This window comes from Prionailurus bengalensis, chromosome C1, assembly GCF_016509475.1.
Source record: "Prionailurus bengalensis isolate Pbe53 chromosome C1, Fcat_Pben_1.1_paternal_pri, whole genome shotgun sequence".
Classification (NCBI taxonomy): Eukaryota; Metazoa; Chordata; class Mammalia; order Carnivora; family Felidae; genus Prionailurus; species Prionailurus bengalensis.
Genome location: NC_057345.1, coordinates 203541514 through 203558739, shown reverse-complemented (window position 1 = coordinate 203558739; position 17226 = coordinate 203541514). Strand labels below are relative to the sequence as shown.

Here is a 17226-nt window from a genome sequence, read left to right as displayed (position 1 = left end):
TGCGCTGTAAATCTTATTTTTAAACCTCTGGAAGAGATGTGCTACAGGCCCTTGTTACCATCCCCCCTTAGGGCCGCTAGGCCAGTGGAAGGCCACATGGTTCCAGGTTGACATACCAGCTGTGTAGCCATGTGGGACAGTTGGCCTCTCTGAACCTGTGACAGGGACAGCCTGTGTCCTGCAGCCGCTGGGATCGGCTCTGTTAGCAGCCGTTAACAGAGAGAGGGCTCACTCTGTGCTCAGCCCTGCAGGTGTTAACCCGTTTAATCCTCACAAGCAGCTTCCAAGCCACATCCTCATTGGACGTATGACGAGCAGAGGCCCAGAAAAGCTAAGTAACTTGCCCAAGGTCACCCAGTTAATAAATCGACAGCGTGGACCCCAATCCGGATGGGCTGTCTCCAGAGTCTGGGTTCTTAATCAGTTTGTCCTACTGTACCCGATGGACTGGCCCTAAGTTTATTAATAACAGTAAGAGGAGAGAGAGGCTGTTCACTGAACACCATTCATGTCATTTAGTTTTCCAGCCGCTCCAGAATGAGGCTCGGTGACATGAGATGCCTGTGTAGCATCACCCACAGTCAACCAGAGGCAGAACCAATATTCCCGTCCAGACTGGTCCCTCTCCAAGTTCTCTCTCTGCCACCCTGTCCCACCTTATCATCTATCTATCATTTATCAATCTATTGATCGATCATCCATCTATCATCTGTCATCTCATTTTCTATTGGTTCTGCTTTTCTGAAGAACCCTGAAACAGATGGCTTTCTCTGCATCTTTTGTGGGGCTCTACCTATAGTTAGGAACTCAGTAAGTGTGATTGCCAAGGGTTTATTGACCGTTAGGGTTAGTTGCCCACCCACTTTCAAAGGCTTCATTTGTGGCCAGGGCCGTGGAGGTCTAAGACCACCCTGAACACACCCAGGTATGCCCAAACTTTTCATGTTCACATCGACAGCTTCCTTGGTCTCCGTTCTTCCCTTGAACCCCTAAGTCTGCCCATTAGTGTTCCTTCTCTTTTCCCTTTTCTGCCCCTAGAGACAGCCTGTGATTCAGGAAAAAATGCTATTTTTATTTTTTCAGTATTTTTTATTTTTTTATTTTTTATTTATTAAAAAAAAAAATTGGGGGGGCGGAGCCTGGGTGGTTCAGTCGGTTGAGCGTCCAGCTTCGGCTCAGGTCATGATCTCATGGTTTGTGAGTTCAAGCCCCGCGTTGGGCTCCGTGCTGACAGCTCAGAGCCTGGAGTGTGCTTCGGATTCTGTGTCCCCCTCTCTCTCACCCCACCCTGGCTTGTGTTCTGTCTCTCTCTGTCTTTCAAAAATGAATACATGTTAAAAAAATTTTTTTTAATGTTAATTTATTTTTGACAGAGAGAGACACAACATGAGCGGGGGAGGGGCAGAGAGAGGGAGACACAGAATCCGAAGCAGGCTCCAGGCTCTGCAATGTCAGCACGGAGCCTGATGCGGGGCTTGAACTCACAAACCACGAGATCATGACCTGAGCCGAAGTTGGACGCTCAACTGACTGAGCCACCCAGGCGCCCCATATTTTTTTCAGCATTTTTAAAAGTTTATTTATTTATTTTGAGAGAGAGAGCGCACGGGAGGGACAGAGAGAGAGGGAGAGAGAGAATCCCAAGCAGGCTCTGCATTGTCAGCACAGAGCTTAATGTGGGGCCTGAACCGCTGAACCGTGAGATCATGACCTGAACTGAAACAGAGAGTCAGACACTTATTGAGCCATCCAGGTGCCCTAACTTGCTGGTTATTTTTAAAACTACATATTCAAATACCTTTGTGGCCACGTACCTATGCTCTTCTATACAAGTAATTATCTCACCAGGAATCTGATGTACCATTTTCCAAAGTGACTTCATATACCTTTTCTCATCTGACTCTCCTAATAGCCTCTAGTAAGTGGGATTGTCGGTGAAGATTTATGATTGTGCTGCCTTGCCTCATTTCTGGTACGAGTCCCTATTACTTTGGGGGACATTTTCCACACAGGGCACCTTTCAGTTGGGTCTGACACTGCCCTTCCGAGTGTGGTCATGTGACCTAACCTGGCAGTGAGAGGGGCCCTTTCCCCTAACTCCTATGATTGGTTCAGCGTCAGGCACGTGACTCAAGCTGAACCAATGAAACTCAGTCTCTGGGATTACTGGAGGTTCTGCTAAGTTTGATGAACTAGTGGCCTGGAAGCCTAGCACTTAGAGATGATCTTTCCACTGCAGGGAGAAAGCCTGGCAGAGAAGGGAACCAATACAGAAGAAAACTGAGCTGAATGATAAAACTGCCCTTTGACTCTGTGGATCCAGCCGTGCCTGAAGTCACCGTGACATAACCCCACACTTCTTAATTTCACCAGCTGATAAATTTTCCTCTTAGTTTTAAGCTCCTAAGTGTTGAGTACGTCCCTCGCACCTGAAGGGGTTCTGACTCCTTCAAGGTTGTCATCTCTATGGAAAGTGGAGAAACCGAGGTCATGGAAGGGAAATTTGCCCAAGGTCACTTGGATGTTGAATGACAGAACTGGGAATGGAGCCGGAGTCCCTAAGGCTGGTGGCACCCGCTCTCTTGCAAGCAAAGGGCAGGCAGCGTGGTTGTTGCCGGTCAGTTCCAGCACCTTGAAAAGCACGTGCTATCTGTCATTCGGGGTGATGCCCCAGTGGGAGGGTCACCCAAGGCTCTACAGAAATGTTTTGCCAGCCCCAGAGAACTGTTGCCAAGTGCCCCTGAAGCTGGGCTTCCCCAAAGAGACCTGGCCCTGGGGGCTTGCCCGTTCAAGACAGGAGTGATCCAGAGACAACCACAGAACACAAAGAACTTCCCTTCTTCAGGAAGGTGAGGACCATGGCCCCTTCCTCCCTGCCCACCCTAAGCGCAGTCCTGGTCCAGGACAGGGAGGCCAGTGCCAAAGTCCCTAGCTTGGGGTGAGGGGCGCCTAAGAGGGGAGGCCGAATTGTGGCCAGGTGTGGGAAAACCATGCCTTGGTCCGGCCCCGAGGAAATGTGGAACTAAGCTGGTACTTCCCAGTCGTCAGGCATGTCAGGGCCACCTTGCAGAGTTCTGCCATGCCCACAATGCCACCTGGACTTTGTTCCTCTTTTGTGAGTTGAAAACTGTGGTCACTTTGTGGGAAAAAAATAAAAGAAATTAAAAAAAGAAAAGAAAAGAAAACTGCTATCACTCGCCAAAAACATTGGCCTCAAAGGTAAATACAATGAAAACACAACCATGGTGTTAACGTTTAACTCAAGATGGTTGACGGACGGTGCTGACCTGGAGTCTGACTCTGCTAGAACGCGTCAAGAGGGGCCGGCACCAAGGCCTTGCCCCTCAGTGCTATTCCTCTCCCTCGCTGCCAGTGGTGCACCTGTGCCTCTCAAGCTCTGGAAAACGCTAAGGGAAGCACATTGTAATCCCGAACAAGTGCACACGAGCCACGGGAGCATGTATTTATAGCACTGTTTCCGGCCAAGGCTCTTGGAGAGCAGTAACTCCAAGTTAGCAGACCTGTGACAGAGACGGGAAAGTGGGACCAGCCATAAAGACGATCTCACTGAGTGACCAAGCCCCGGTTAAATTATTCATTCATCCAAGATTTATTGAGCGCCTACTGTGTGCTAGGCACCGTGCTAGGCGCAGAAATACAGAGATGCATTAAGATACAGTCCATGCCCTGAAAGGTTCACAGTCTAGAAGGGGAGACAAACATGTAAACAAGTAAAATACAGTGTGATAACTGCCACGAGAGAAGCATTTACAAAGAGCAGAGGTAGCCTGGAGGGCGAGGGGCTTGGGGGATGTCTTCCCGGAGGAGGGGGCCTTTGAGGGGGATTGTGAGAGATGAATGGGTGTTTGCCAGGCAGACAAGGCCGGAGGGGCAGGGGAAAGGCATTCCAGTCTGAAGAAACAGCATGAGCGAAGGCACAAAGGCATGAAACTGCATGTCTTGGGGGACAGGGAACTCTATTCTGGTGGTATTGCTAAGAGTTGGTACCAGAGGCTGTGGCTGGAGAGGGAGGCAGAGGCGGGACGATGAGGGGAAGCTGAAGGGAGGGGTCTTCTTGGAGTCTCAGCAGAGGTGAGCGGAGCCCGAGGGAAGGCTTGCACACAGGAAGGGAAGGCCCCTGGTTGACCCGAGGTATGCCCGCTCGAGGACCTTATGGTTCCTCTCTTTGGCTCCAGAAGGACTTGGACTAGAGACCAGAGGAGAGGCTGAGCTGCGGGGAGGGGCCCAGGCCTGGGGTCCTGGAAGCCACCACTCCGACAGCAGTCTGCTCCCGGACTTCTGACTTCTGCGCTCTGCTGCGCAGACCCCCACCCCCAGCCAGGGTGGGACCAAGGATCAAATGAGAAATGACATGGGGATGTTCTTGGCAAACTGCAGAGGCCCAGATGAATAATGTCTTTATAACTAAAAGCAGAGCGGGACTGAGAGGATAAACAAGGAGTTAGAGCAAGGCAGAAGTTCCTAAGAACAAGGACCGTCAGGAGAAAACTGCCGTGGCCGGGCTGGAAGATGGCTTTCTCTCCCCTGGAAAGGGGAGTCCTTTGGGCCCCAGGCAGGGGCGGAGGCCTGCTGCATGAGGAGCCTGTGGGGCTGCAATCCCAGCTTCCTGTGTCTCCTCAGCCTGAGGTGCAGTTTCCAGTTTCCGTGGCAACCAGGACCCTCCCTTTTCCAGGCTGTAGGGGAGTCACTGAGGCCGAGATTGTCCAGACAGCCAGACTTCCAGCCCTTTCATCTTTCCCAGAAATGGCTGTTTGAAAAATGCTTTTGGGGGGGGGGGGGAGGGGCGGGGAGGGGAGGCTTGGGGAGGAGGGCCAGTGTCTCAGGACACCAGAGCCCAGCTCCCCCTCTGAGTGACCGCTTTTCCAAGGCACCACACCTCAGGCCACTTTGGGGGACTGTCTTTCCCAACCCTGGATGGGAGAAGGGGGAAGATGACCCCTCACTGCCCGGGCAGGAACAGGGCAGGAGAGGAGGCGCCCTCCCAGCTGGCTCTGGAGATGTCCCAAGGCTCTGCCTTTCCTCTCGCCCCGGATAACTCAGCCTCACCCGGTGGGGTCTCCAAGCCTTCCACCAGCCTCCTCCTCCTCGCTCTCACGTCCTCATCACCTCGACCCTCCTCCCCTGACAGTGCTGGGACTGATGCCCGCCGTGGGCGCCGGTGGAGGTGGCGGGTGGTAGCGATGAGAGCGATGGTGTGGTGCGGGCGACGACGGGTGGCCTCCCCGCCGCGGGGGGCGGGCTGGGATGGGGTGGGGGCTGTCACTTGCTCTTGTGCAGGTCCTTCAGCCGGCGGAGCTTCTCCAGGAGCTCGGCCCGGGAGTAGCTGTCGTCCCCAGTGGGGCCCGGGCCTGGCCCCAGGGCCTCCTGCAGCACCAGGCAGTGGGTCCTCAGGAATGGGTTGTAGGAGCGCTCTTCTCCCAGGGTGGACGGGCACTGTGGGACGAGAGGCACCAGGTTGAGCGGAGAGAATCTGGAAAATAGACCCAGTCAGGGAAGCCTCCCCACCCCCTACCCTGTCTCAGGGTCCAGGAGGCCTCGCTTGAAGGCCTGTGAACGGAGCCCCCCCCTCCCCCGTCAGAGCTCTGGGGAGGGGCCTGCAGGCCCCAGCTCAGCAGAGAGGGGCTCCTGCTGGGGAGTGCCCTCGGGCCCCTCCTGGACCCAAGCCCCCACCGTGCTCTTGCGCTCCATCCGCTGCCTCTGCACCCACTGCATCTTCCTCTCCCGGGCCAGGTTCTCGGGCTCGACCACACCCGCAAAGCCCAGGTTCTCCTCCGCGTACTCGTGACCTGAGGACCACCACGGGGGCAGAGAGCAGGACACACAGAGATTGGTGGTGGGGTCAGAGAATGTCCTCCCTACCCACCGGCCTCTGGGTACCTGACAACCAGGGGGAGGCGTGGCCCTTCCAGGAAAGCCCCAGCCACACGGAGCTGCTTCTCTGAATGTGGGCACAGGTCAGCCATGAGTGAAGGGGCAGAAGCAGTTCAGGGGGGAAAACCACCAGACCTAGAGCCGGAGGACCTGCATCCTAGCCCTGACTCTGCCCCTGCCCAGCTGTGCAACCTCAGCCAAATCGTGGCACTCTCTGAGCCACAATTTTCTCATTTGGCAAGTGGAAAAAACAAACTATAATGCTACTAGAACACAGATGTGTCCCCGGTGCTTAGAACAGAGCCTGGCACATGTTAGGTGTTCAATAAAGCACTTGTCAAATGAATGGATGGATAAATACATGGTTTGAGGATTAATTGACATGTTAGTGATGCGTTTTAGAAACTATGGATATCCGATGTGTGTGTGTGTGTGTGTAGGGACATGCGGTGTCTGTATGGATGGACAAATGGACATTCAACGTACATGCATGGGGAATATAGATCTGGATGCGTGCAGAGTAGATTCACTGACTTCTCCGATAAGCAAAGGCTATTTTCTGTTCTAGGCTCTAGCTATAAAATATCAGCCATGTCTCTGAGATGCACCAGGGCCTACAGGGCTCCCAGGAGGCAGAGGGCTGGCTGTCAGGGGCAGTTAGTGTGAGAAGCAGAGGCATTCAGAGCCAGTGCTCCAAAATGAAGGGCGCTCTGCCCTGACTGCTAGAATTGGCTCCCCGGAGCCATCAGAGGTGGAGTTGCGTCACCTCCGGGCCCGAAGCTGGGTGGGCTGGGACTCTAGGGGAGTGAGGGAGGAGTGGAGGGGCACCTCACCGGGCCACAGCAGAGTGTCATCCCCCAGCCCCAGCACCGTGTCCAGGGAGCTCAGCATGGTCTCTGCAGTGCCCTCAAAGGTCCGTCCTGGTGAGGGTCGGCGGGTATGTTACAAGATACAAGGAGAACACAGCTTGGCGTAAGAGGGGTGGGGACCAGCTTGCAGAGCTGGGACTGGCCAGCAGCCCTAGCCTTGCCCCTGCCATACCCACTCCCCCAGGCTTCCGTGCCGTCCTTCCCACTGGATGCTGAGCCCACATATTCACTCCCCAACCAGACCTGTTTGAAGCCTCTGTTGCATATACTGACATGTGGGTGGGGAGGGGGTACAGAACCTTCAGGCCGAGTTCTAAGGGCCCCAAGCACAGCTGGTGTGGGGTTGCTCTTTTCCACGGAGCACTTTTTTCTTTGCCAGTGCTGCCCTTTGAGACTCCGTGCAGCCTGGGACTGTGGTCCTCCCCCACCCACGGTTTACCCTCTCATTTGGAGGTTTTCCACTTTTTGTAACCCAGTCTCTCCAGTGACTGTAGCAGAGAACTAGGCTCCACGGTGGAAACAAATACCCTGTGAGGTCTGTACTCAGTTACCGGTGTTGTCTCATTCTGTCCATCCCCTGTAGGAAGTTGTGAAGGTATTAAAAAAAAGGTGGGGGGGGGAGCTAATACAGATGGGAGTAACTGTCAAGGCAATATCTGTGCTAAAACCAAAGTTTTAATGCACTGCATGGGACTGTGGCTGTCCTTGGGTCCCTGTCCTGACCTCTCCCCCTCCTTTCTGGCCCCTCCTCCTGCTTCCCTTTTGGGGGAACTCACCACAGCCAGAGAGGAAGAGCAGGTCCCCTGAGAAGAGGCAGGAGGGACCCTTGTAGGGCTCCCCATCCAGCAGGTAGACCAGATGGCCTTGCGTGTGTCCAGGGGTGGCCAGGGCCCGGATCTGGAGCCGTCCCACGCTAACTACATCTTGATGACACAGGGGACTGAGAAGCAAGGCAATAGCGGAGAGAAGGTACTAGAGCTTGGGATGTGCTGCTCCTTGTCCCACCCTAAGCCCAAGGAGCTTCCACACCAAAGAGGGAAGGCACCCACGATGCCCAGGGCTTCAGATCCAAACCCTCGCCTCTTCCTCTTTTGGGGACCATGGCTGGATGAGTTGGGGGGTGGGTAGTGCCAGTCTTCAGATGGGCTCTGATCTGCCCTCCAAGGGTCAGGAAGGGCATCAGCAAAGACCCAACTGCTGGCAGTCCTGCGATCCTCGACTGAAGGGTGGGGTGCAGGAAAGGGCTCATGGAAGGACCATCCACCCTGGGGTCAGGGACTTACTGGGTGAGGTAGGGGATGCCGTCCTGAGGGCTCCCATACACCCGACAGTCCTGGTGCCGCCGGCTGAGGTCACGGTTCCCTCCACTGTGGTCCCTGTGGGATGGCAGAGACAGGCAGGGACTCTGAGGGGCAATGGTACTGGGCCTCCTTGCCTTTCTCTTTCCAGATCTCCAGGCCTTTGGGCACTGAGCCCCGGGCTTCAGAAGTGAGCCAAGCTGTCCACACCTCTAGGCCTTTGCTCAAGCTGTTCCCCTGCTCAGAAGGTCATCCCCGCGACTTGCCACCCCTCCTTTCTGTCACCCAGCCAATGCCAACCGATCTTTCTGGCTTCTCTCAGCTCCAGGGTCATCAGCCTCTAGTCTCTCCAAGTGGACCTGGTCACACTTCACCAAGTGCCCCCCACCTCCTGCACCTTGTGCCAAGTGCCACCTAAATGTTTGTCATTGTTGTACACTGTCATGCGGGGCTGTCTCCCCCACTGGACTATAATCTCCTTGAGGAAAGAACTCACGAGGTCTGCCCACGTCCCAAGCACAGCAGGCATCTACTACATGCCCACGGAATGAGAGATAAATGCCTGCCCTGCCCTCCTCTAGGGCTTTAGGAGTCTGATAAGTGCAGGGTGGGAGACCCGCCCCTTCCCTCCTTCTCTGCTGATGCCCTGGTGGCTTTAGGAAAAAGGTGGGTGCCCGCTCATCCTAACTCCCGGCCCCCCAGCCCAGCCTGTCCTCCCTAGGCCCAGTCCCAACAAGCCCGCTGGGGCCAGGGTCGGCCAGGGAAGGTCATCCATACCCAGATGCCACCCCAGTCCCTTACCAGTGCTTGTGAGTGCAGAGGATGGCAACCAAATCAACGCCCTCCTTTTCAATGGAAGCCTGGGGGAGAGAGAGGAGGTACTGAGACTGAGGAGTGGTGTGCAGAGAGGGACAGGGGTGCAGGTGCTGGCTGCAGAGGGGGCAGCAGGGAGGATGAGGGACAGGGAGGTGATGGAGCTAGAGGATGAGAGGATGAGAGGAGCTAGAGGATGAGAGAGCTAGAGAATGGAGTTAGGGGGAAGGGGGGAAGCTGAGACTGAGCAAGGGCAATGGGGGGAGGGTGGGGAGGTGGAGACCCGAGGCGCGTAAACACACAGACATAGCCACATACAGCAAAATCAGAAATGGGAAGGAAAGATGGAGAGATCCAGACACTGACAGACACAGATGAGGAGAGAAGAAAGACGGTCAGAAAGGGGCCACAGAGAGTGAGAGACAGAAGAAACCTCAGACCATGGTCCTGAGTCAGCATCCCTCTCCCTGTGGCTCAGATCCCCCACGGCTGTCCTCCCCCCATCCCAGCCATGCCCTGGACACTGGCCCTTAACCCCGCTGTGGTTGTGGGGGTCTATGTGTGAGGGCATGTGCAAGGGGACACATTCCACTGGCAGAGGGATCAGGGTCAGCCCCTCTCTAGTGACACCAGGTACCCCTGCCCCCCCCCCCGCCCCTCCCCTCACCTGTACAGCCTGAGGGTCAGAGGGGTCCACAACCACAGCCAGCCGGGCCTGGGTGTCGATGATGAGGTAGCTGTAGTTGTCTGAGAGGACGGGGATGGGAAGCACCTTCACTCCTGGGGGACAGAGATGGGCTGTGGACAGGGTGACGCGTAGGGAGCCCAGCAGCCAGGGGCGTGTGATGGGGCATAGGCAGGGAGGGTGGGTGGGCACAGCCTGGGGCGATGGTGGCCCCGGGGCAGCCAGAGCTCACCGTTGAAGAGACGGGGCTGGGTTCTAGAGTGGCCTTTGGGGTAGCGATTCCGAGCCCTGCGCAGCTGCTGGCGGTAGAAGAGGTACCCGAGCCAGGTGCGGGTGTACAGGCTGTACCTGCGGGGCGGGATGTCTGTGCTCAGCCCCGCCCCTGCACGTGGGCGTGGGGCCCTCGGAGATGCCCAGGTCCCACGTGTCCACTCCCTTGGCCACGCCTCCCCCCCCCACCCCAAGTCAACGCACCGCTACCATTATCTCGTGCCTACTGTTTGCCCTGCTCCGTACACTGCCGTGATGGACACACCCCGAGCCCCAGGCCCATCAGGGGCGATGTGAGCTGAGGGATTCACAGAGGGGACTCAGAGGGGACTCAGAGGGGAGGGGGTTAGTCCACGAGAAGGGTGGACGCGTTAGGAAGCTGAAATGAGGTGTAAAAAGTGTTTCCGGAGAGCAGTGGTGCATCACAATCACGCCTGGGAGTTCAAACAGATTCTTTGCCCCCTCCCCAGCCTTCGGGACTCAGCAGGTCTGGGGCGGGGCCTGGGAATTTGCATTTCTAACGAGCTCCAGGTGATGCTTGCTGCTGGTCCAGGGACCAAACTTTGAGAGCCACTGGGGTAGAGGAAACAACAGGCCAGGCCCAGAGGCGGCAGACAGCAGCGCGCTCTCCTTTGCGGAACTATAGAAAGTTCTGTCTGGCTGTCTGGTGGAGGAAGCAGGGAGAGGTAGGCTGGACGGTCTGACCACACTCCCTCCCCCCTCCCGCCACGATTTCGGGCCATCCCACGCACGGCACAGAGAAGGGAAAAGGCGACAAGTCAGCACAAACAACAGAGGGGACTTGTGAGTGACAGAGGCCTCCAAACACAGGACACGAGCAGGCAGGGCAAGCTTCACGGGCGTGTGACCTGTGCGGTCACCTAGGGCCCCTGCGCTCGGCTTAGCGCTCCGTGGTCACCATCTTGAAGCTCTTCATGATTTTTTCTTAGAACCTGTGTCCTGCAAGTGAAGCCTGACAAGGGAACAGGCGGTGGGTGGAGGAGATGACAGAGCACGTGTGCGCTCTGTCCCGACTGCCCCAGACCCACACCGCGTGCCCACAGCCCGGGCTTCTGGTGCATCCGTCATGGTGGGCATTCGGACTCCAAGTGGTTACAAGGTGAGTACACACCTATGACTAAGGGGCACACCGGCTGGCCCGAGAGGCCACACCCTGGCCCAAACCAGAATTGGCTTTAAATGCAGAAGGAAGTTAGTGGCATTCTAAGAAACGCCAATGACCAAGAAGCCCTGTCCATTCTTTCTCACTCGTGTTATTACCCTGTATGATCCGACCACTTATGCTGTAAAAGATGCTACAGAAGGAAAAGGAAAGAGGGTAACCTATCTGTCCCATCTTTTCTGTCCTCCCTCGCTCCTGAGTGAGCTGAAGGCCGACAGAGCTGGCAGAATGCGTGTGTGTCAAAAGGGATAGAAACAGGTAACTTCGTTTTGTGCGGCATTTTCCACTGCTCAGGTAAGAACAAAACACATTATCTGCGTACCCTCTAAGAAATGTGAATTACGTAGTTTCAGTGATTTCATATGTGACTTAAATGTCATTTAAGACTAAGGCAAAAGGCAAAATTCATGTTAATGACTCAGATTTTTAATTTTTCTTTACTTAGAATGACATTAAGTAGCAAACTAAAAATATGAGGACAGGTCAAAAGAGAAACTGTAGAAGAAAGGAAAAGCTTACTATATTTTAGTACCTTTCATGGCACCTTTTTCCTGCTCTTTGAACAAAAGGCTCCAAATTCCATTTTACATCAGGCCCTGCAAATAATGTGAGCAGCCCAGCCGGCTCAGATCAAGCCACCTGGAGCTGTCCCACATGCTGGCCTCTCTGAAGGGAAAATGGAAGTAGGCTGGGGTGGTCAGGTGCTGGGAGGGCGGGTGGGGGCTTCCAAAAGCCTCTGTACCAATGTTTAGGGTTGTACAGCAAGTCAGAAGAGGGGCAGAGATTCTGGCTGATTAAGCCTGGGACAGAGAGGTCGAGGTACAGGGTGGGGGGTCGATAATGCACCCTAAGTCTCTACAGAGATTTGCTGTGTTTCTGTTGGGGTGGTGGGGGCAGGGGCAGCCGCTCTTCAGGCCCCCCTTTGGGAAGAGCTGGCTGATTTGCATACACGTGCTTCAAAAACCAAGCAGGTTTCCTCGATTTTGCCAGAGTTTGATCATTGCGATCCCTGCTCTGGGTACCCACACACGTGTGCAGGTTGGGATTTGGATACACCACGGGAGGGTCTGGCCATGCTTTCTGTGTCTGGATGTGCAGTTTTCATAGGCCCCCCTCTGTTGTGCTTTCAAATCAGCTCCAGCCGCTTCACACTTTTATGCATTCAACCATGTTTAGTGAGGCCTTTGCTCTTAGCCTGCTTTGGGCGCACAGTGAGTAAGGCAGAGTCACCGCCCTCTAGCAGCTTATATTCTAGTGGGACAGACAGGAGAATAAAGACATGTCAAGTCAAAGTGACAAAATAAAACCGGGCAACAGAACAGAGAATGATGACATCAAGGGAAGGCCTCTCTGGAGGGTAACGTTTCCAAGAAGTGAGGGAGCATGCTGTGTCAGAATGTGGGGAAGGCTCACCCAGAACTGGACAGACCGGAAGTGTAAAAGTCCCCAGAGGGAGGAAGGGAGCCAGCTGGCAGGGGCTGCTGATTCTCTGTGCCCAACGAGAGAGGATTCGTTGGGACAACGTAAATAGAAAAAGAATGTCAGTGAGACAATTGGGAAGATTTCAGTAAGGTCTGGAGGGTAGTTAAAGAGTTTCTATGGATGTCAATTTCTTGGTTCTGCTAATTGTCTGTGGTTATGAAAGACGTCACATTCAGGGGAGCAGGGTGAGAGGTGTATAGAATCCCGTGAGCTATTTTTGCAAGTCTGAAATTATTTCAAAGTGAAAACTTACAAAATAATAAATCAGGGAATAAAATCACCCTTTCCTCTGTGCCCCGACACCACCTCGCACCTGTGCTTGGAGTCCTGTTCCTGACTTCATTTCTTCCTACTTAGGCTTATGGAAAGCGTGGGGGCCCTGGGTTCCAGTCATGGCTTGGCTCCCCCAGCCCAGTGTCCTTGGGCAAGTTATTGGTCTCTTAGATTGGGCTCCTCATCTATAAAGTGGTGATACCATGACTTATTTAGTTCCGCGGGCATGTGTGAAAATTCAGTGACATGAGACAAGGTAACAAATGTTAACAGTCAGTCGAGGGCCTGGTGGGGGGAAGGCTCAGCAACTGTCGCTTCCTTCCCGAATTCAGCCGGGCACCCCTCACAGCTGTTAGAACGTGGTTGCCCACATTTGGGAGGGACCTGATAAATGTTCCCTTGTCTTCCTTATTGGATGCTTATTATATGTGCTTGATTTCCCGGCGAAGGTCAAGATCCACAAAGGGAGGGACTGTGCCCTGAGAGGCTGCCGTGAACAAGGCCGCTTTCTTTCATTTACTCTTTTCAGCAAGGATTTCCTGCACGTGCTGGACATGGTGCAGACAGCGGAGAGCAAGGCAGGGCCCTGCCAACATAGAGAGGGGAGTGGCCAACGGACACCAACCCAGGAAACAAATCAATCGCAAGCAGCTGGTGGTGGAAGAGGGCAGCAGAGGGGAGCCCGTCTTACTGGAGACAGGGTGCTCAGGGAAGGCCTGTCTCTTCTCTGAGGGTCACAAATGAGCTGGGAATGGAAATCAGAGAGGGAGTGTGGACTGTCTGGGCGATGCAGCAGCACTAAGGCCCCAAAGCAAGCAGGAGTGGGGCATGTTCTGGGAGTTGCCAGGAGGTCTCGGAGTCTCTAGGCAGGGCCAGAGGGATGGAGAGTGCCAAGGGAGGGGTCAGAGGGGTGGGCAGGGCCAGGCAGTGGAAGGGGGCAGGAAACTGCTGGTGGTTTTTATTTTTTTTAATGTTTATTTATTTATTTTGAGAGACAGTGAGTGGGGAGAGGGGCAGAGAGAGAGGGAGACAGAATCCCAAAGGGAGGGGGCGCTGGGGGGGACTGCACCATCAGCAGGGAGGCCGATGCAGAGCTCGAACCCACAAACTGTGAGATCATGACCTGAACCGAAATCAAGAGTTGGACGCTTAACCGATTGAGCCACCCAGGTACCCCAATTGCTGGTGGTTCTTAAAGCGGGGAGGCACACGCTCTGACTTCCCTTTCTGGGAGCTTGCCGGCCTGCAGTGTTGGAGGGAGCCGTTTAAGGGAGCAGGGTGGGGGAGTGGGGAGATGGAGAAAGTTGGGAACAGACGCCAGGCCTGAGATCTGTGCCCTGCTTGGCTGTGGGGGAGAGGGACAAGGTGGCCCTTATGGGCCTGAGTCTAGATCACTGGCCAGAGCAGGGGAAGGACCTGGGGTAGGGGCAAGGACCTAGTGACTGCTGGGATCCTATCCTCAGGCCTGCTCTTCCCCTGACAGTGACCCCCACGTGACTCTCTCCAGTCCCAGAGCTGTGGCTTCTTCTTCATCTGCCTCCTGTGCTGGCTGGGTGTCATCATCACCGGGGTCTGAAACCATGCTCGTCAGCCCCTCCCGCTATGTCTTCTCTCTCTGGGAAAGGCCCCGTCATCCTCCCAGTGGCACAGCTTAGGCCACCATTTCACCCTGTCCCTGCCACATGCTACCAAAACAGAACCCTCTCAGTTTTGCTCCCCCCAACCCCAAGACGGGCTACCCCAGGGAACAGGCCCCAGAAGCTCTTCACGAGGCCCGTACGAAAGCCTCCTTTCCTCAGCTCTCTGCCTCTGAACCAAACCTAAACCACTGGAAAAATGTAAGTTCCTAAAACGCCACCTTTGAATGAGTCCTGCTCCTGCTCAAAAGCCTTCACTGGCTCCCCACTGGTGACAGGAGAGTGTTACCACACGATCATCCGGAGCACCAGGTCTCACTCAACGTGCACAAAGCTCAAACACACAGCATTAAACTAACAGACATACTGTAGGGAAAACAGACAATCTGACAATAGTTATTAAAAATGCCGAAGCACACCAAACCATTATCTGTACTGTTTGGGGATACAGATGTATGTAGTCAGAGAATAAAGGCATCTGAGCGTATGGTCAACGTGCAGGTTAGCAGGCTTCCTTCGGAGGCAGGAAGGAAGTAGGCTGCGGGGGTGGCCACAGGGACTTCACAGTGTCAGTAATATTTTGTTCCTTAAGCTGGGCAGTGGGGGTGGAGGTTGTTATATTATCCATCTTCTTTTGAATGCCTGAAATAACTCATTAAATTTTCAAGCTACCATCCTGCCTCAGCTCCGGCAGGTCTCTGGCCTCGAATACCCTCCAGGCCTCCTCCTCTTACTGGAATCCTAAGTATCCTTCAGGACTCTGCTCAAACCCACCCTGATTACCCCAGCAGAAAGCCACTTTCCTCTGCTCCATCTAGAACATTCAGCTTCACCTCCCACCACCCCACCCCCACCCCTGGGGGTGGCAGGAGCTGAGCCCCTCAGTGGCAGGGACCTTATCGACTTCTATCCGGTGTCTAATCAGTGAGTGCCATGCATGGGGGAGGCAGACTTGGCTGGTGACCCAGCCTGCTCCTCGTGGCTCCTCCGGACCCCCCTGGGAGGCCCCCTGCACTAGTAGAGCACAGAACTGGCACTCAGAAAATGCTGGCTGAGTGCCCAGGAAAGGCTGGGGGGGGGGGGGGGCAAACATCCAGGTGTTAAAGTGACCGGAACGGAAGGTGTTCCTTCAGCTCAGTGGGCCCCAGGCCCAGCTGTGGACCCTGTGAAGCCCAGTGGGGGCTTGTGGGGCCCAAGTTTCAACCACCTCTGCCCCTCCCCGCTCCCCCACCTGCCTCTCAAGTCCTCCCCTCCCCCTGCTGCACCCAAACACCTGGCCAAGCAAGGTGCTCTGAGAAGCGGGTCACTGAACCCAAGGACATGGGTGGGCTGTGTCACAAGGCACAAAATCCCAGCTGCCCAGACCCTGGGGTCTGGACCCAGGGCCCCTGAATGGAGGAGCTGTAGGAAGCACTGGATGGGGGTCTGCACAGGCAGGTTAACTATTGTCAGATCATCTGTTTTCCCCACAGTGTATCTGTCAGTTTAACGTTGTGTGTTTGAGCTCTGGAGCTCACTGGTCCATTCTTCCCCAACATCACCTCAGGGCAGCCCAAGCTGAGTGAGGTGCCTCCCATCAATCGCCTCCAGTCGGCCTCCAAGTGACCTGGAGGCAGCTGCTACCAGTCTTCCATTTCATAAACAAGGACACTGAAGCCCGGAAAGGTGGGGAGGGGGCCGCCCATGATCACACCAAGGCCAGCGGTGGGGCACAGATTCATCCCCGGCAGCCTGATCCTGGAGTACACACCCTTGACCGCTAGAATCCGCACCCCCCCAAACCCAAATCAGGGGGAAGAATGACATGAGTGGGCCTGAACTATTTTGGGGCAGACCCAACGCCTCTGAGGGCCTCTGCTGACAAAAATGCCACGTTAGGGTCACTTTCAGTGACCCAGACACACAACCCAGGATCTGGCTACTGGAGCCTCTTGGATCCCTGGTTTTAGCCTTTTTGAGACTCAGACTTGGGCCGAACTTATTACATGTGTGGCATTTTACCCATGAATGCAGAGGGTCCGAGACCCCATAGGCCTCAGGGTAAGACACCCTAAACTGGAGAATCCTGAAGGCCCCTTTCAAATCTCGACTGATTCCTAATCCTGGATGTATGACTGGGTTGATGGTTCCATGGGTAGCATCATGCACCAGATGCAGAAGAGTGGGAAGGCAGAACAGACTCTGGGCAGGAAATGTGAAGCAATTACTGGGAAGAACCAGTCCTATCTCCTAGCCTCCCACCTAGCCGGAAGTCACTGCCCCATATAATGGGCCCCTACAGCTTCCTTTCTTCTGTTGCCAGAGGCAAGAAGCAGGACCTCACTCTCCAAGCCTCAGTTTCCTTCTCAGTGAAACCGGGCGCTCCTCCTCCTTGAAAGAGCTTGAGCCTCCTCCTTGAAAGAGCAGCTCAGGCCCGAAAGGTCACATGATTTACAAGATGATGTTGACACCCCAGAGCCCATGTGGGATTCAAACTCTCTGCCATGGGGTTCCCAGGCATTGTCAGGAAGCTGGGATGTATGCGTGCCTTGGGCAGCTGCATCAGAGTGATCTGGGGTTGCTGGTTAAAAAAGAAGATTCTTACCTTTTCCTCTTCTGCCTGCACCCCCACCCCCACCCAGATTCTCATCCAGCAGTTCTGGGGCCCAGAACTACCCACTGTCACCTCACCAAAAAGAAAAGAAAGTTCCTGGGGCGCCTGGGTGGCTCAGTCGGTTGGGCGTCCGACTTCAGCTCAGGTTACCTCACGGTCCCGTGAGTTCGAGCCCCGCGTCGGGCTCTGGGCTGATGGCTCGGAGCCTGGAGCCTGCTTCGGATTCTGTGT

The 17226-nt window shown here is 54.9% G+C and overlaps 1 protein-coding gene across 5 annotated transcripts in view; it reads right to left on the bottom strand.

Moving 5' to 3' along the window:
- Positions 1 to 4655: 4655 nt before the first annotated feature.
- Positions 4656 to 17226, bottom strand: part of PNKD (PNKD metallo-beta-lactamase domain containing) — a 58741-nt gene continuing 46170 nt past the window's right edge. For 2 of the 5 annotated variants that reach the window (XM_043577803.1, XM_043577807.1), the window contains exons 3-10: positions 9790 to 9905; positions 9540 to 9670; positions 8861 to 8919; positions 8045 to 8137; positions 7538 to 7701; positions 6726 to 6812; positions 5692 to 5807; positions 4656 to 5454 (exon numbers count right to left, since the gene is read on the bottom strand). In XM_043577803.1, the coding sequence (XP_043433738.1) occupies positions 5281 to 5454; positions 5692 to 5807; positions 6726 to 6812; positions 7538 to 7701; positions 8045 to 8137; positions 8861 to 8919; positions 9540 to 9670; positions 9790 to 9905 (940 nt within the window). In that variant the 3' untranslated portion in view covers positions 4656 to 5280. The remainder of the gene's footprint in view (positions 5455 to 5691; positions 5808 to 6725; positions 6813 to 7537; positions 7702 to 8044; positions 8138 to 8860; positions 8920 to 9539; positions 9671 to 9789; positions 9906 to 17226) is intronic. The other 3 variants (XM_043577804.1, XM_043577806.1, XM_043577805.1) reach the window with 2 other exon arrangements.